Source organism: Tursiops truncatus, chromosome 18 (assembly GCF_011762595.2).
Source record: "Tursiops truncatus isolate mTurTru1 chromosome 18, mTurTru1.mat.Y, whole genome shotgun sequence".
Classification (NCBI taxonomy): domain Eukaryota; kingdom Metazoa; phylum Chordata; class Mammalia; order Artiodactyla; family Delphinidae; genus Tursiops; species Tursiops truncatus.
The window spans coordinates 4399568-4419018 of NC_047051.1; the positions used below are offsets into that span (position 1 = coordinate 4399568).

The following is a 19451-nucleotide window of genomic DNA, read 5'->3' on the forward strand; positions in this document are numbered from 1 at the left end:
ATGTGTGATACAGATGCAAAGTGCACACTAAAGAGGGGGGGAGGGTAGTGGCTCAAATGGCAGAGAAAATTTTATGTTTAAACATTTTCTTGTTCTGCCTTAAAAATAATTTTATTTCATCACTTTAAATTGAAAAAAAAAAACCAGTCCAAACTAAAGAAGGACATAACAGAGCTTAAAAGTCAATTTCAATGTAGATATGCAGATAACTGGTGGAAGGTTCTAGAAGAGAAGCTTTCTTGAGCCCCATGGCCACCCCCGTGATGCCCAGGAGAGGAGGACGGGGCAGAGACCACGGATTGTTCTTCACTTACTGGATGCTCTTCACCACTTGCTTCTCCATATCCCACTCGTGGTAGGTTATTTTCTTCACTTTTTCTGGCCTTGAGCTTTCTTTCTACAGCAGACAAAAACAAGACAGGAGCCAGTGGTGAACACGCTGGTGCAGAGGAATCTCAGCCTCGGCCTCTACTCTCTGCCTTTTCAGTTAGAACCAGATGTTAGCGTCCACCTGAAAAAATGTCCAGGTGATGTTTTGTAGCCCATAAAAGACAAGCGACCGTTTCTTATCTCTGAGCGTCCTCCAAAAATAAGCACTTGACAGGGGTTTCATATCACTATGTTATTCCATAGACATACATCTGCTTTTTTCCCCTGGGGTACTTATTATTTACTTGTTGAGGCTGTTGAGCAAAAACGAGATGATACTTTCCAACCCTTGGAAACGAACTGCATTCCTCCACCACCTGACGTTTCCTGAGTAGCCTCCGTGTGCCGAGCGTGCGCTGCAGGGTCGGTGAAGCGGTGTGACCTCCCCATCCCCCAGTGGAGTCTTTCCAGTTGTGTGTTTTGTTTTGTTTTTTTTGCGGTACGCGGGCCTCTCACTGTTGTGGCCTCTCCCGTTGCGGAGCACAGGCTCCGGACGCGCAGGCTCAGCGGCCATGGCTCACGGGCCCAGCCGCTCCGCGGCATGTGGGATCTTCCCGGACCGGGGCACGAACCCGTGTCCCCTGCATCGGCAGGCGGACTGTCAACCACTGCGCCACCAGGGAAGCCCTCCAGTTGTGTTTTAATTTCCCAGGTATGAGAAATACCTTAAACTAGTGCTTGTCACCCTGGATTGTAACTTTATTGATATGCCTGCCTCTCTCACTGAACCATTACTTCCTCCAGGAAAGGGATTTTGTCTTATTTTTGATGTTTATTCTTTGTATTTCCATTGGCTAAAGTATAATAAAAATGCACAAGGTGTTTGGAGCACAGTTTGAATCCAATATGGCTATTTCTGGAAGCCAGCTGTATATCTAACTGGAAGGAAAGAAAGCGCGCCAGCGCTCGGGGGCCCTGTGAGAGCAAATCTGTTTCTTCGGAGGAGGAAACCGAGGCCCACCTTGGTTAAGAAACCTGCACAGGGTCACGCAGTGCTGGTGGCAGAACTGGGCCTGGAACCCAGGGCCTCCGGTTCCTCTGCGCCTTTCTGTCCCTCATCATGCAGGAGCCTACAGACCATGGTCTAGTAACAAAGCCTAGACATTTATCCCAGTGAAACACGACTGTTACACTTACGCAGTCTTTCCCCCACTTCGCCCCCCGACTTCATCACGACTTGCCTCTGAAGCTTACGTAAAAGAGGTGAGGCAGTGTCGCTCTAGAAGACCACAGAACAGGGTGGGCGCTGAGGAGGCCCAGGCGCTTCCTCTGGCTGCGGGAATGTGACGGCGTTGGGGGTACCTTCCGGGGAATGTCAGCAGGCAGGCGGGGTCCCGTAAAGCCAGGGAGGAGCGGACATGGTCCTTGCCCCTCACAGTAAAAGGGGCACAGCGGGAAATATGGTGGGAATCAGAGGACCGGCTCTGTGTGGGTGCAGGGATGGGGCCACATGTGCTGGGATCCCGTTTTTTCTGAGGACACAACTCCTACATACAAGTCAATGTGGTTAAAAATCCAGACATGTGCAGTAGGCACACGTGTAGTCTGCTGGGTGCAGGAGAGTCTGGGTGCGTGATTTCCTCTGCTGCGTGCTGCGCTGTAGCTGCCAGGCATGTGGCAGTCAGAGCAGAGGTTACCAGCGCGTCGGGAGCAGAAACGAAAGCATCACGAACGCCGTCAGGTTCCTGAGCTGTGCGCGTCCTCCAGCCTCAGGAAGTCTTTATGGCTGCAGGGTGGAGGCAGAAATCCATCACAGTTTTGTCAGCTTTATACACTCAAACAGGGCCATCAGTAACATAGTTTTAAATATGTAATAAGGACTTAGTGCACTTTCTTTAAGTCACTCTGCATCCAGTCAACCCTTTCTACAATCGTAATATAAACTGGGGAATGATCACGATCGTGGGTTTCTGGGCCATAAAACAAATCTCAGCAAATTTAAGGGAGTTAAAGTCAGACAAAGCCTGTCCTCTGAACACAATGAAATTCAACTGAACACCAGCAGCAGTGGGATATCTGGAAAAACCCACTCATTGTGTTTGTATTACTAAGTCGACTGCTCGCCCGAAAGAGATCTTCCAGATGGTTCACATGGACAGGAATGGCTGTGGAAAGGGACATTCTGAGAACTTCTTACTATTTTAAACATCTGTGGAATTGCTTCTATAAATTTTTTAAGAAAAAAAAGCATTCCAATTAATGATGCTGTAGGAAAACGGAAGAGTTTCAGTGTATGGAATTCTAAAAAGAGGTGAAATACGTTATTGGAAGATAGGAAAGTTGAGTGAAAGTAGAAAACACATTGATATGGTTCTGAAATTCTTTAATCCTTTGACTTTAATCACAAGAGTACTACTTGGAGAAGTTAAATGCCAGTTTGCAGACATTTCGTTGCATAATGAGTAAAATTACAGGAAAAATTCAGGTTTAGGTTAATTGTACAATAAGCAAAATTAGATGGGAAATATTAAGTATCTTATTTCAGTAATGAACGTGATATTAAAGTAATAAGATCATTAGTATCTTACATGTTGTTGCCCAGCACACATTTTCACGTGAGCCTCCACACGGCCTGTAAGGAACCCGCAGAAGGTGTAATTAGTACACACTGACTCGGGGTTATTTTGAAAAGGTGACACAAAAATCAGAGTCTAATGTCCGCTTATATTATTTATTCTGTGTCCTTATGGGATCCCACCTGCAAAAGTTTGATGGGGGATGTGCCTGTGTGAAAAGAGGAGAGGAGGCTGGAAGAGGCATCCTGCGTGATGCACGTCCGACCCCGAGGTGGGGGTGTAGGAGAAGGTTCCGTCCTGGTTGGCTGAGGTCTGCAGGAGCCTGGGCAGAGCCACTGGGAGCCCCGTCGCTGTCTGGTCTTTGCTGGTTCCCCTCAGCTGTCCCGTTCTCATTTCTTGCTGCAGACTGACCGTCAGCCTCCCACTCAAGTGGTGAAGACTGCTCCATCTCTGCTGCTCCAAAGAGCAGCAACTATGATCTGGACATCGTGGTCCCACTTCCAGGTTCCTGGGGAGGGACCCTGGCCTGGTTTCGGTCGTGCCTTGGAATCTAGTTCACAGTTGCGTGAACCAGGCTGTGTCTGTAAACTGAGACATTTCCCAGAAAAGTTGGACAAACTGCAGGCTTAGCAGTAAACCTCATGCTACCTCGGATAGTCCTTGAGCATTTGATTAGCAGTGTTAGATTTTTTTCTTAGCACGCAGGGTGGCTTTGAAGAATGGTTGGGACGTTCCAGGGATGGGCTGGTGAAGCGCATGGAAGTTGTTTGCTGGTGACTGGGTGGATTCGCTCATTCCATGTCTGTTTCTGTAACTGCAAAGCGTTTTCAAGAGAATCGATTGACTCAACATTTTCTCCTTTACCTCTTCCTTGCGCTTCCATTTATTCAAAACTGGATTCGCGTCAGATAAAGGCTGTCTGGGAAAAAATACATCTGTTAGAGTACTTCACACTGACAGGAAAGCCATAAAAGTCGTTGCTGGGTGATTAGAACTTTCAAAAGGATCTGTGAAATGCAACCCTTCTTCTAAAATTATACAGACGGCAGCACGTCCTCCCTCTCTGTTGTCTTGTGTATTTAGACAGGTGCGGGAGCCCCACATCTAGGTATAATGACAGTGAGAAGTGAAGGCTGGGATTAATTAGAGCTGAACTACTGAACAATAGGCCAGGTGCCCGGGGAGGGGCAGATAGACATGTGTGTGTGTAGGTATATGGGCACGAGGTCAGCAGGCATCATTGGGGTGCTCGAGCCATGGTGTGGGCTGTGAAGGGCTTGGTGGGGAACAGAGTCGATAGACTCAGCCCCGAAATCTGGGCAGTTTACGGTCTGCCCTGCGGGGAGAGACGCCGTCTGTGCTGGCCCAGTGCAGGCACACCGGCTCTGCGGGGTGCTGGGGACAGTAAGCGGGGAGCTGTGTGAGCGTCTGACAACGCAGCCTCTTCTGAATCCTTCTCAGACCTCTCACTGTTTAGAATATGGTGTGTCACTAGGAAACACGAGGTGTAGTGAAGCCAGTGGATCCAGAGACAACTGCCACTGACAAGAGAGTGAGTCGCTCCCAGCTCCCAGGGGCGGGGGCCCCACGGGGAAGCACCAGGGCCGTCGAGGCAGAGGGAGTGGGGGGGGATCAGGGGAAGGAGCCTGTATTGTGGATTTTCTCGGAGGCACGGGTGAGGCAGGGTGAGCGGGTTTAGGAGGAGCTCATTTGAATAATCTCAGGGGCTCTGGGGTGTGAGGTCACTCCTGGTGTCTGGCGCCCGGGTGATTAGGGCAGGCGGAAGGTGGCCTGCTGGGAGCAGTGGAGGTGGTGGCGAGGGCCCTGCACTGGTGGGCTGGATGGCAAGGCGAGTTCAGGATTTGGTCAGTCCCGGGAGGGGCAGCCCCTGCAGGCTGAGCCTGGGCTCAGGTGTCGAAGCATGAGAATCCAGAAAAGACAAGATGTGGTGAATGCCCCTGCAGAGACTTAAGCTCTTCTCCTCTGTGCCCTGATAGCATCACAGGCGAGTGTTCGCGTGGGCGCCTTCAGCACGTCTGTCAGGGACACACGGAGGCTCCAGGCAGCTCACCGATGCCGGAGGGGGTGTCTCAGGTGTAAACGTGAAGGACTTCAGCGGGGGCGGGGCAGGGCGGCAGGGCAGGGGAGGCTCCGAAAAGGCTGGTGTGGTTTTCAGGACGGCTTGTGGGAAACGGCGGTGTTAGCTCCAGATACGCCAGGACGACGACGTGACGGCACATCTGACGTCGGAGAGCCACCCAGTCAGGGAAGGAGGGGGAGGTGATGACCGCTTGGCCTGCTTTGCACGTGCAGGGGGGACGTCTGCGGGGTGCGTGTGTAGTTAGGATTTTGTGTATCTGAACGACGGCGGATCCAAAGAAATACGGGTGGTGGGCCGGGGGGTGTCAGACTGGCAAGTTTTGGGGCTGTCAGAGGTCGAAAAATATGGGGAAGGAGGACATTCCATCTTGAATAAATACAAATGCACCTGGAAGAGAATGTTATATACACAGTCGGCGCTCAGCTCCGAGCTCATGTCTACCCCAAGCCCTTGTACCACCCTCTTGTGAGAACTTACTCGAGAGCTAGTTCACACGTGGGCCGTTCTCACTGAGCAGCGTCCTGAGCAGTGGGTTCAGAGCCTTGCGGTCCCGTCCGCATCCCTTGCTCACCTGCGTCTGTGGAAGCTGCGCCCCCTGCCCCGCCCCCGCGGTGCTCGCCGCCTCTTTATGTACGTGGTAGTTGCTGTTGCCTAATTGCCTTCTAGTTCTCCAGTCTCTGCTATTGGTTCTCAGTATTTTTCTTTCCTATACTTTATGCTTTTATTAAGTTTGTTAATGATTTTTCTTTTCTTCCTCATGAGATTTTCTAGTTGATTATGACTCGTTACCAGCCTCTTGCTCTAATTGATTCTCCCAGGAAGAAATGGCATAAATCATAGCTACACGTTTGACTAGAGACTAGTGTATCTGGAATTTTCCTAGTTTAACACGCTTTCCTTGGATGTGTACCTCTTCTTTGACATCATTTCTTTTTTCTGGCATTCTGGGAAATTTTTAGTTTATTTTTATGCATATAAAGGTTCTCTCGTCACCACCTGGTCCCTTTCTTATTCTTAATAATCATGAGATGTTTAAGGACGGGGTGGGAGACAGTGCCCATGTCTTCCTAATGTCAGCATATGTGTACATTGAGAAAAACAATTTTAGGAACGGATGTAGAAGTATGGCTAACATCACTGAGATGAACCAGACTCTTAACAGTTCCTTTGGGTGCCCGACTTCCCCAAACTAGTCCCCCAAATAGGACTCAGATATCCTCCCATCAGTGATGTGGCTTTGGGACATCCCAGTCTGATGCTCTGGATGGGAGTGGGGAATGGGATGGCCTTGGAAGGCCAGTGAGAGCATCATGAGGCCTGTTAAACCCACCCTGCCCAGTGGACACCGCAGTGTCTGCACGGAAGGAGGCCCACAGGCTTTCAGTTGAAAGGGTCAGGGGCTTCTCCTCACTTCTTCCAGTTTCTAGATAATTCCAGGCCCTTCTCCTTTGGTACCTCTCAGTCTCCCACTTGAATTTATGAAGGTGTCAGACGTCAGCATCGGGCCGGTACACAGTCGGTGCTCAGTGTTTGATGGGTCCACGGCTGTTGAGGTTACGTGCAGTTCTACCTTCCTTTTTTTTAAGTTGAGGCATAGTTGTTTTACAGTGTTGTGTTAGTTTCTGCTGGACAGCAAAGTGCTGTAGAGTTCCCTGTGCTATACAGCAGGTTCTTATTAGTTACCTGTTTTATACATATTAGTGCATATATGTTCTTGGACATAATTTTAATGTAGATATTGTTATCCGTCTTCTGTGGTTCAGCCTTATTTTCAACCAGTGAACTGTTCCTTTTTTATTGTTACAATCAGAGTCAGAATTAACATCATAACAACATATGAGGTATGATAAAATTAATATAATTAGTCACATTGTTTGAGTGTCCCTATATGCCAGGCCCTGTTCTAAGTGGTTTATTATGTAATAATGCATTAAGTCCTCACTCCGTGAGGTAGGTCCCGTTGTGATCCCCGTTTTGTGGGGAGGAAAGGAAGGCATGGAGGGGTGAAGTGATGTACCACAGGCTGTGCACCTAGGTCGGTGGATGAAGTAGTATTTGGGTTGGAAGATGTGGTCGGTGTGCTCAACCAGCCCCTTAATGGACAAGAGGCGGAAATAGTCGATAAAAACACTGGCCAGTTGAGCAGAACTTTTCCTCTACAGCTGCCCCCGCCTTTCGCCCTCTGCTAGAGCCCTGTGAGATAGCCCCTGTCCACCCTTCTGATTTCAGCTCAGCAGTCACGTCCACAGAGAGGCTGCCCAGGGTCGGGTCCCCCAGGGGGTTTCATAGCCTGAGTCCACTGACCTGGGCGGTTGGACCGATGTCTCACTTCCCCGGGGGGGCGGGGAGGGGCCTTGTCTGTCTCACTCACCACGGGGTCCTCGTCACCTTGCACACTGCCTGGTGTCGGGTCAGTGCTCAGCAGGTGTTTATGGGATGCGCGAACAGAGGTAATGGAGAAGGGAGGAAGGAAAGAAAGATTTACCATGTGCCTCGCTAGTTCCAGCTTCTTGAGGTGAGCCGTTGTACCAGTTGGGAATAAATTTAATTCAGTAACAGAACACCCAGCAACAGTGACTTGAACAGGGTATTATTTGTCTCACGTAGCGAGAATTGCTCAGACGCCACCAGGCTCCTTGGCTTTTCTGGTGCTGCTCCTGTGAATTGGGCCTTGTGGGCGCCCTGTCAGGGTGACAGTGTGTCCCAGTCACTGGGTTTTCTCCTGCTGTAGGGGGCAGTAGATTTGCTGTATAGGTGGTAGGCTTGAAATTCTATATACCTCCTTAAACAAAACGTTGAGATGTCATTGGATGTATAACGTACTTTTTGAGGAGAGAAGTGGATTGAATTCCCAGGATAACGGGGAAGGCTTTCCTGAGTGTCTGGTGACCCTTCGCCCAGGTAGGTGGGCTCCGTCCTGCTCCCTCCTTGGCAGCCCAGGTTCGGCCTTTCCTGTGTCCTAGTCTGTAAGCGCTGCCTGTGGTTTTGGGCTGTTGTGTCCTTTCCTCCCTTAGTACGTGTGGGCTTGTGCCTTTCCTCTCTCTCGTCATTTTAGCGGAGTGGGGGAAGGGTAAAAATGCACGTATTCAGTCGCTAACGCTTCACTGGAAATCTCGCGTGCATCCCTTTTCTATAAAAGTGGGATTGTGCTGTCCATATATCTCTGAAGTCTATGGCATTCACGTAAGGAATTCAACATCTGTTGCATATTGAGCCGATTCTCTCACATAGAAATGATAGGATAATGCGGATTCCTGGAAAAGAGTCAGTTTTCCAGGGAGTTGAAACTCTAGGCTTGTTAAAACGTGCATATGAGCTTTTAAAACCGTCTTTTTAATTTTCAGATTGTGAGCCATGCCTTTAGTGAAGAGGAACATCGAACCCCGGCACCTGTGCCGGGGAGCCCTGCCCGAGGGCATCCCCAGTGAACTCGAGTGTGTGACCAACAGCACCCTGGCTGCCATCATACGTCAGCTGAGCAGTCTGAGTGAGTGTCCTGCCTCGGGACTCCTTTCTTCTGATTACCAGTGACATAGTTCAACAAATTAGCAAATTGATTTCAATTCAGTAGTTATGTGATTGTCCAGAGAAGAGGCCTGCAGCTTTGAAGGAGAGAGCCTCCCTCCCTCCCTCCCACCCTCCCTCTTGAATTTCCCAGCATGCAATCAGCTGTGGCCCCCTCACTGGTCTGTTGCTACCAGCTTCATGTGACGAAGTTAGCATTGACCAGTTCACAAGTCACTAGGTACCACCAAACGTGTAGATTTAAAGTAGTGTTCATTTTTAAAAGCTTAGTAAAAATGAGGATAAAATAATTGGCATTTTCAAAAATGTGAATTATGCATTAAACTTGGACAGGACTAATTATTTTTCAGTGTAACGAATTGAAAACTAGGTCGCACCTGTGATATGCCCGGCGTTAGAATAGAGGCTCAATACATGTTTGTTGATTGAATAATATTCCAAATGAATCAAAGAATCAAGCCCCAAGCTAGTGAGACTTGCTGATTTTAACCTACTGAAGGTTAAAATGCAGGTATTGACTTCCAGATTGAGGTCAGCAGATGAGTTGATGGTTACACGTACACAGTGCCATGTACACATTGCATACACAGATTATAGAAATATAAGCAAACACAAGCGTAAGGAAGAGAGGACTTCCTGTTACTCTAATTTTGAACATGAATATGAAATACCCAAGAAATATTCTATTTCTTAAGACTCACATATGCATGAAAATGCTTTTCCTTCAGAGCTTTTTGAAGTTGCAGTCTTTCTCCCTAACTTTTACATTTACGTCGTGATCTTATTTTCTCACTTCGTCCCACTCCTTTTCAGTTTAGATGGTTCACACTGCATTTTGGATGACAGGTTTTCACAGTTAAATTTTCAGAACCTCTGTTAATAATGAGAAAATCCTCCATGAAATTTCACATCCTGGCCGCGTCAAGCCGGGGAGAGCGGTTTTAAAAACAACTCAAGTGCTTTTATTTGTTTTGGAGAAGAAACACTATGGATGAGTTTTTTTTTTTCTTTAGAAGAATTGTAGCGCATCATTATTGGTATATTTTTGATATATTATGTCTATAATCATTGACTAAACAAAAGTAATTTGGAAATTGCTTAAAATGTGCTTCAAAATAGATTTCTTCTGGAATCTGAACTAATTATAATTGATTTTTGGTAGTGGTGGTTGGCAAAATGTATAAATTCGTATAATTACAGGAGGATACCTTGTGAATTATTGAAGGGTGAAGGTATTTCTGTGTGCATTCATATATCTCCACGAGAATGTTTTTTCAGTCTCTTGTTTTCTTATGACTGAAACGTCTATTGGCATAAGGTCTAAGTGATGAAAACCAACATGAACTGTTGAGGTTTTAATAATCACACCATGCCTCGTGCGCAGGGTTACATCAGAGGTGCCTGCCTGGCCACAGTCTCTTCTAAGTGAAACTACCCGCAGGGTACGTTTTGTTCTGTAGAGTCCGTTTGTAGGCAGAATGATCACAGCCCCTCTGAGGATGTCTGCATCCTCACCCTGGGAACCCGCAGATGTGCTGTGTGACCGGGCAAGGGGAGGATTAAGGCTGCTCGTCAGCTCACCTCACGAGAAGGAGGTTATCCTGGGCTGTCTGGTGGCCCCATGTAATCCCGGGGCTCTTTTAAGTGGGAGGAAGGAGTGTCAGAGTGATAGGATGTGAGAAGGATCCATCAACCGTTGCTGGTCCGAAGAAAGGAAAAGAGGCCACAAGCCAAGGAGTGCAGGTGGCCTCTGTACATTGCAAAAGCCTGGGAACTGGACCTTCCCCTGGGGCCTCCAAGGGAACAGAGCTCTGCCAGCGCCTGGATTTCAGCCCCGTGGTAACATTTCACACGTCTGATCTCCAGAGCTGTAAGATGGTAATTTTGTGTTGTTTTAATCCACTGAAGTTGTGAAAATTCGTTACAGCAGCAGCAGGAAACAGTGCACCCCTGGAGCCGTGGTGACACTTTGTACACACATCCTGCTCTAGCCTCGTGAGTGGACCAGGCATGGGTCCTGGCCTCAAGCACAGTCCAACCCCAGTCAGCCTGCTTCAGCCCTGATTCTCTGCTAGAATCACTGGGGGAGCTTGAACAGAAGATGCTAGGAATCACTGCAGGGATCGTGATCGGGGTGACCTACGAAGTCAGATGCTGCGTGTCTGGATCGAAAAGCCTGTCTGGGCCAGTCGTGTTCTGTCGGGAAGTTTGAACTAAGACACAGCGCGTGTGCTCGTTTATCGTGGGATCTACCGCTGGGGTGTGGCCCAGGACCGAGAGGTCCCGGTGGCCATCGCAGGCCTGCGTGGTTATTGCGGGGGGTGGAGGGAGGCCTCAAGGAGCTAGAGGGAGGCCTCAAGGAGCTAGAGGAAGCCAGCGGACGAAGAAAGGCAGGAGGGCACGGGGAGAGAAACAGGCACTGGGCACAAGCGAGGCCCCGGGCCGGCGAGGCAGGAGGGTTGCACTGATGGCCCCGCGCCCAGTCAAGGAGCCGCGTGGCCGGTTCACGGCAGACCCTCACAGGTGCCCAGGTGCCCCGTGCTCGCCGCCCAGGGAGGACGGGGGCGTGAGAGCCAAGGGTGTAACTTCAGAAAACTAGGATGGTTGTTTATTGGTGGTGGAGCAGCAAATTACTGATAACCAGTGATTTATTTATTCCTGTTTATTCACTCGGTGCTCCTCTAGGTGCAGCCTACAGCAAATAAAGTCAACTGGGTCCCTACTTAGAAGTTACAAAAGCATATATAATTGACATCAATATGGTCATACAATAGGCAACATGCAATTATGACCTGCCATAAACTCTCGCACATGATGAGTGGCGTCTACATTTTGGGTGAATCTTTAGTTTTTGTAGGTTTTTCTTCCCACTGAGTGGAAATACAGGAGATGAGAAAAGGTATATGCAAAAAAATTTTTATGATCTAAAATTGTTAAGGAAAATAAGAATTTAAAAGAATGTTTATAAATCAATAAAACAATGTTTTTTTCCTTTTTTTCCTGGACATAAATAGATTTCTTTTTTTAAATTTTTATTGGAGTATAGTGGCTTTACAATGCTGTGTTACTTTCTGCTGTACAGCAAAGTGAATCAGCCATACATACACATATATCCCCTCCTTTTGGATTTCCTTCCCACTTAGGTCACCACAGAGCACTGAGTAGAGTTTTTGTGTTGTTTTCTAATTTTCTAATCATTCATCAGTTATTTTTAAAGTGAAGTTTTAGGAAAGTATGAGTCTGTCATATTAAAATTCGTCTATTACTGAGGATGAATTTTCAAGATAAAGTCAAAACAGAGTCTATTTTTTTATTCCTTTGAGTTTCTGACCGTCATTCAGTAGGCTCCTGCCCACCCTGCCCCAGCGCCTCCACTCCCAGATTAGGACAGGTGATGTACAGTCATCTGAACTTCCTATAAGTGATACAGAGGGAGGCTAGACTTTGTCTACAAAGGCCGTCTTGGGGGAATCCCAAGGGGAACTTTAGGGATTTGCCTTGATCCTAGAGCGGTCATACCTGCCTGAGCAGCAGACTTGTCCTCCTGCCGTAATCCAGAGTAACTAATTCTCTAGTGGGTCTAAGGAAGGAAGAACAGACCAAGGGGCCAGAAGGAGTTTCTTTGGTCTTTTCCAAAAAGGAAGACTAGCAATTGAGGGCCCGATTCACCAGATCGTTCTGATTCTCATCACATCTATGGGGGAACAGTTCAGGGTCATCATGAAGGTTTAAATAACTTTACATCAAACAAGAGAACCCGGTCCTGGTACCAGATAGGCCTTTGAAGCCCCAGTGACTCTACGTAACTTTGGGGAAATCTTTAGGTTTTTACCGGTTACAGTGCTCCCACTACATCCAAACTAGACACTTGACTTTAAAGGGCCAGAAATTTTGTCAGAACTAGATATTTCCCAGGCTTTTCAGGGAATTGTTTCTTTTCAATGAAAAAATGTTGCTTATTGGTATTGAGTATAAGAACAGTCATAGAAATGAGGAAGAGGAAATTTGTAACTTGAACAGCCTTATAATTAGAGAATAAGTATCAAAAGCTTTCAAAGCTTTGTCCAATAAAATAAAAAATTAGTGTTTAGTAGTTTTCAGATTTTTTTCCTTTGAGTGTTACTAACTTCTAATATGAGTGAAGGTGTGGGGAGGGGAGTGGGAGGGAGAAGGAAAGCCACTTTTTAAAGTGGTTTTGGTTAATAGTGTGTTACTTGGCCTGTTGGCCATCTGTATGTCTTTTATGGAAAAATGTCTGTTCAGGTCTTCTGCCCATTTTTTGATTGGGTTGGTTGTTTGTTTTGATATTGAGTTGTGTGAGCTGTCTGTATATTTTGGATAATAATCCCTTGTCAGTCATATCATTTGTAAATATTTTCTCTCACTCCATAGATTGTCTCTTCATTTTGTCAGTGGTTTCTTTTGCTGTGCAAAAGCTTTTAAGTTTAATTAGGTCCCATTTGTTTATTTTTGCTTTTGCTTCTTTTGCCTTAGGAGACAGATGAAAAAAATGGCTGTGATTTATGTCAAAGAGTGTTCTGCCTATGTTCTCTTCTAGGAGTTTTATGGTTTCACATCTTACAATTAGGTCTTTAATCCATTTTGAGTTTATTTTTGTATATGGTGTGAGGAAATGTTCTAATCTCATTCTTTTACATGCAGCTGTCCAGTTTTCCCAGCACCACTTGTTGAAGACACTGTCTTCTCTGCATTGTATATTCTTGCCTCCTTTGTTGTAGATTAACTGACCATAGGTGTGTAGGTTTATTTCTGAGCTGTTTATTCTGTTCCATTGATCTGTGTGTTTATTTTTGTGCTGGTACCAGGCAGTTTTGATTACTGTAGCTTTGTAGTATAGTCTGAAGTCTGGGAGGGTGATATATCCAGCTTTTCTAATTATTAGAGAAATGCAAATCAAAACAAGATATCACCTCACACTTATCAGAATGACCATCATCAAAAAGTCTGCAAATAACAAATGTCAGTGAGGATATGTACACTGTTGGTGGGAATGTATCAATAAATTGGTGAATTCACTATGGAAAACAGTATGGAGGTTCCTCAAAAAACTAAAAATAGAATTACCATATGACCCAGCACTTCCACTCCTGGGTTTATATCCAGAAAAAATGAAAACACTAACTTGAAAACATACATGTACCCCAGTGTTCATAGCAGCACTATTCACTACAGCCAAGACATGGAAGCAACCTAAATGTCCATTGACAGAGGAATGGATAAAGAAGATGTGGTACATATATACAGTAGAATATTACTCAGCCATAAAAAAGAATGAAATTCGGCCATTTGCAGCAATATGGATGGACCTAGAGAACATTATACTTAGTGAAATAATCAGTCAGAAAAAGACACTGTATATCACTTATATGTGGAATCGAAAAAATAAATGAATGTATCTAGCAAAACAGAGACTCACAGATATAGAAAACAAGCTAGTGGTTACCAGTGGGGTAACCACTGGGAGGGGCAAGATAGGGGTATGGGATTAAGAGATACATACTGCTAGGTATAAAATAGATACGCAACAAGGATATATTGTACAGCACAGGGAATTACAGCCATTATCTTGTAATAACTTTTAATGGAGTATATAATCTGTAAAAATACTGAATCACTATACTCTATACCTGAAGCTAAAATAATATTGTAAGTCAACTCTACTTCATTGAAAAAAAATTAGTGTGTCACTTGGTTTTCCAGTAATGGAATATTGATATTTTTTTCTTCAAATAATGACAGTTTAGTGTAGCAGTTAACATTAAATCAGGAGTGCTTTTTCATCGTTTTCCTTGATTAATTATCTGAGTGCTCTTGTTCTTATCAGCTAGTTGCTCAATTAAAATTACAGTGTCTTGGGCTTCCCTGGTGGCACAGTGGTTGAGAGTCTGCCTGCCGATGCAGGGGACACGGGTTCGTGCCCTGGTCCGGGAAGATCCCACATGCCGCGGAGCGGCTGGGCCCGTGAGCCATGTGCTCCATAACGGGAGAGGCCACAACAGTGAGAGGCCCGTGTACCGCAAAAAAAAAAAAAAAATTACAGTGTCTTGCAATCAAATTACAGTGTCTTGCAATCAAATTCCTACTGATATTATAATGTAATTTTAATATAATTTGCTTTAAAAAGGAAATAGGGCATTTGTACCAAGGATGACGCAAATCCACTTCAATACCTCCCAGGCTGGTTTCCACTTCTTTCACTTCGTTCTTGTGATTATAGCTGTCTTCCCTTTCCTTTCTTAAGAGTATGTCACAAGGAAAAGAGTTAGACCTTAGGTGCCTCCCCTGCCCCAAAGTTTTTGGTTATATTTGATGATACTAATAAGATCATATAGAGAACTTAGCACAGGACAACACAAAGGAAAAAAATTACAATTTTTTTATTAATCAGGAAATCATTGATAATGCTTTGTATATATCATTATAAAAATGATACCTCACACATACGGTTTTGTAGCCTATACTCACTTGTATACAGTAAACATCTTTGTTGAGTCTTCTAAGACACATTTTTAATAGCTAGAGGTTACTGTGTTATATTGATACAGTATCATTAACCATTATCTTGCTGTTGGACATAACTGTATGTTTCTTTGTCAGGGAGGCACTAGTCTTTTTTGGCGCTTTTTTTTTTTTTTTTTAAGATTTCTTACATCTTATAGGTCATCAAACTTCCTCACAAAGAGCTAGGATCGTTCTTACAAATGGTCTAAAATTTTGAGACTCCATTAATTTTAAATGTGAGTCTCTGAAAAAAGTTATTACAAAATCTATTTTCTATTAATTTCTATATTAAGTACTTGTATAAATGAGAAAGAAATTCTGTTTTCTTCTCAGATTTTAATTAGTGATTATTTTTTTTATTGCTACTCCTTATGGTATGTATTATGTCTCGTATCAAACCAAATGCCAAATCGTCATAAAAATGCTTCCTTGAGGGCTTGCAGTATAATACATCTGCTTTATGTAATTGGATCTGAAATTCAGGGTTGTATTAATTGATTATACCAAGTTCAGTTGTCAGAATAGAGATTTAAGTTTTTTGAAGGCATGCACTGAATAGATTTCTTGGATGGTCTTAGCCAGATGGGATTTTTGAAGTGAAAGGGAAGATGTAAACACAGTATATGCAAGAAATAGGTCATAAGTTCATTTCCATGCAGGTTAAGGCTGGGTTGAGGTACTTTAAGAGGAAACGTGTGAATGTAGTGGACAGAGCTGACTGGAAGAAACAGCACGAATTTTTTAAAGTTTACTGCTTCAATCTGAGATAAGTATTTGCATTACTTGTGGATAAAAATAGGAAGCCAGTGAAGAGAGGTAAGAGAAATGTGTACTTAGGAAAGTATAAGGCACAACTCCATCAGCCGTAGAACTGGAGGTGAGTATAATGAGAGTCCCCCACAAAGGCAGGACTGTTGGGAATCCAAGCACTTACCGCCCCACCTGGAACATCGGAAACACTTCCTTCACAGAAGAAACGACGAGGGGGCCGTTTCTCACTTCTTGCCCTGGACAGGTTGCGACACGGCAGGATTTAAGTGTAGACTAATTGTCCAGAGCACAGGTGGAGAGCTAGCCACGTCCGAATGTTCAGTCAAGTCTGCCATCAAACCTCTCTGCTTTTGTCATCGGTATTCTTTCCATTTCGTGAGTTCATAGGCTTATGGTAACGTGTCTTCAGTGACTTACAGGTGTCTTCCTGATGGTTGTGATTTACACTGTTATTATCATCTAAAAACTTTGAGGGAAGATTTTCAAGGATTTTAATGTTGTTTTCTAAAGTTGTCCTAACCATGATCACTCCCCTCTCAGGTCCACGATTGTGATTACCAGCGTCCTGAGTTGAGTCGTGTTCCTCCTCGACATAGCACCTTTCATAGGAGTAAATGTTGTCTACTTCATTCTTTTTTTTTTTTTTTTTAAAGAAGATGTTGGGGGTAGGAGTTCAGTAATTTATTTATTTATTTTTGCTGTGTTGGGTCTTCGTTTCTGTGCAAGGGCTTTCTCTAGTTGTGGCAAGCGGGGACCACTCTTCATCGTGGTGCACGGGCCTCTGACTATCGCGGCCTCTCTTGTTGCGGAGCACAGGCTCCAGACGCGCAGGCTCAGTAGTTGTGGCTCACGGGCCCAGTTGCTCTGCGGCATATTGGATCCTCCCAGACCAGGGCTCGAACCCGTGTCCCCTGCATTAGCAGGCGGACTCTCAACCACTGCGCCACCAGGGAAGCCCTGTCTACTTCATTCTTGACTAGTCTTTTACACACGTTGTCCAGCAAAAAATTAAAATAGGAGACACATGGGAAAGGAGAAAAGCATGACTCATAATTAAGAGAAAGAGAAGTTAGTAGCAACAGGATCCACAGATGACTCCAGCCCGGCGTTTCAGGAACTTAGAAGCCACTCGCACCTGCATAACAGGAAAAGAGCTCAACAAACCGAAATCCACCAGCTTCTCTTAGATCCTTCAGAGAACTGAGGTCACAGGACAAACCGCTGCCCCCAAATTTGGAAAGACAGACAGATTCTGAGAATCACAACTCACCAGGATACAGAAGTTTTGCACAACACTCCCCCCCAATCTGACCTGATGGAGCTTTACAGAACACTAAACGCCCACCTGTAGAATACACGTTCTTCTAATGTTCCGTCCACATGGAATGTTCCTCGAGGTGGGACATATGCTTAGCCAGAGAATAAGACATTTGAAAGGACTGATACCATAAAGAGTGTGGTGTTAATGAGGAAATAATTACAATAACCTTTTTAGATACTTCTCACATATTGGAAAACCAAGCAATAGCTTCTAAATAACTCCTTGGGTCAAAGAAGAAATCAAAAAGGAAATTGCAAACTGTCTCTAACTGTGTGGGTAATGAACACACAGAATCCCCAGTGTATTTGTGGGATTAACGTAAAGAGGTGCTTAGGGGGAAATTTGTGCCTTTAAATGCTTGTATCAGGAAAGAAGAGAGATGTCAAATCACGAGCGTTCCTCAGGTGAGCACTCGTTTGCCTGGCAGTCCTGCTGAAATTCCTTCGCTCGTTAGTTTTCCCCGCCCGGAGGTGCCTGTGTCACATCTTCTCTTTCCACCCCAAACTCTGAGCTGGTGGTTTGCTTATTTCCCTGGGAAAATAAGAGCATTCAGGGGAGAACCAAACAGCCCCCTCCTGCCAGGTCAGCCCTCCGACCTGCCTGTGCACCGGCGCCCTGCCCCCCCTGCTCCAGTGCTGACCCCAGGACTCACTCCAGGACTGGGTTACGCTCCGTCTTTCCCGTGTCCTCCACCCCACCCCCGTCCGCATCATTCCTACTGAATGTTAACACACTGAGAAATCACGCTCAGGTCATCCTCTCCCCGTCGCCCCATTTCTTGCTCCCTTCACAGCAAGCTTCCTTGAAAGAACCACTCCTGCCTTTACCCTACCCCCGCTTGTCTCTTGTCCCCACTGAAGTTCTGTCGCATCTTTTCCTGAGACTGTGCTTGTCAGGGTCACCCACAGTGACACCCACGTTGCTAAGTCCCGTGCTCAGTCTCAGGCGTGTGGCCTGATGCCTGAGCACCGTTCGACCCCTGATAACTCCCTCCCCGTCCTGGAGGGCTTCCTTACCTGCCTCGGGCCAGCACCCTCAGGGTGTCTCTCGCCTCACGAGCCCTTCTGCATCGTTGGGCCCCAGGGTGTGGCCACAAGCCCTCCCCCGCTCCCGGTTCCCAGGCCACCTCACCCGCCGTGGCCCGAATACCTTCACGCTGACGGCTTCCAAACGTACGACCTCTCCCCAGACCTCAAACTTGTGTGTACAGCTGCTTCCAGAAGCATCTCACGTGCAACGTGATCAAACCGAAATAATGATTTTCTTCTCTCTTCCCCACCATGTATCTTAGCAGGTGGGGGCTCTGCTCTTCCGGCTGCCGTGGTCTTTCCCTTCTCTCTTCCTGCATCTTCACAGTGTGTACTGAATCCGCACACCTGCTCCCACCTCTGTTGCCGCAGTCCTGGTCCCAGCTGCCCCAGCCCTGCTGTACGGGGGCCCTGTGGGACCTGCCCGCCCCACTCTGGTCCCCCCACCGCAAGGGAAGGACATCCCTTTCTCCGTCCTCCTCCGCCACTCGCCCTCCTCCCTGAACGCTGTCCTCACCTGCAGCCTGTCTCTGCCTGGAAGGTGCCCCCTCACCTCCAGCCAGTGTCCGCCCAAACGTCACCTCCTCAGAGAGGCCTTTTGTGACCACCTGAGTGTCACCCACTTCCTACCATATTCTCTTGCAGTTTTGTTTTCTTCATACCACTTGTCATGTGATGGATTGTGTATTTATGGTCTGTGTGGTATTGTCTGCATATAATAAAAGCTGTGTTCATTGCTGTATTTCTTCAAGTGACTAGCATAGTGCCTGGTACACAGTGGGTGTTTGATACATATTTGCTGAATAAGCTGAAAATGCATAACAATCAGCATCTGTTGTCTTAGTTCTTATAAAATGCTTAGAAAGGGTGTTGTAAACAAGTGTACGAAAAAGTTCACTGTGGTTAACTATGCATGACATTTTTTACTTTTTATTGTTCTCCGAGTTTTGCAAATTTTCTTCCATGAGCTTGTGTTGCTTTTATATACCCACAAAGACATTTCAGAGAATCAGGCTGTGTGCTATGTTTTTGTTTTTGTTTTTGGTACGCGGGCCTCTCACCATTGTGGCCTCTCCCGTCGCGGAGCACAGGCTCCGGACGCGCAGGCTCAGCAGCCATGGCTCACGGGCCCAGCCACTCCGCGGTATGTAGGATCTTCCCGGACCGGGGCACGAACCCGTGTCCCCTGCATCGGCAGGTGGACTCTCAACCACTGCGCCGCCAGGGAAGCCCTAAAT

General features: G+C 46.2%; 1 protein-coding gene across 3 annotated transcripts in view; it reads left to right on the top strand.

Moving 5' to 3' along the window:
- WASF3 (WASP family member 3) overlaps positions 1-19451 on the top strand; it is a 90194-nt gene that overhangs the window by 42830 nt on the left and 27913 nt on the right. For all 3 annotated transcript variants that reach the window (XM_033843700.2, XM_073794987.1, XM_073794988.1), the window contains exon 3: positions 8391-8533. In XM_033843700.2, coding sequence (XP_033699591.1) covers positions 8401-8533 — 133 coding nt within the window. In that variant the 5' untranslated portion in view covers positions 8391-8400. The remainder of the gene's footprint in view (positions 1-8390; positions 8534-19451) is intronic.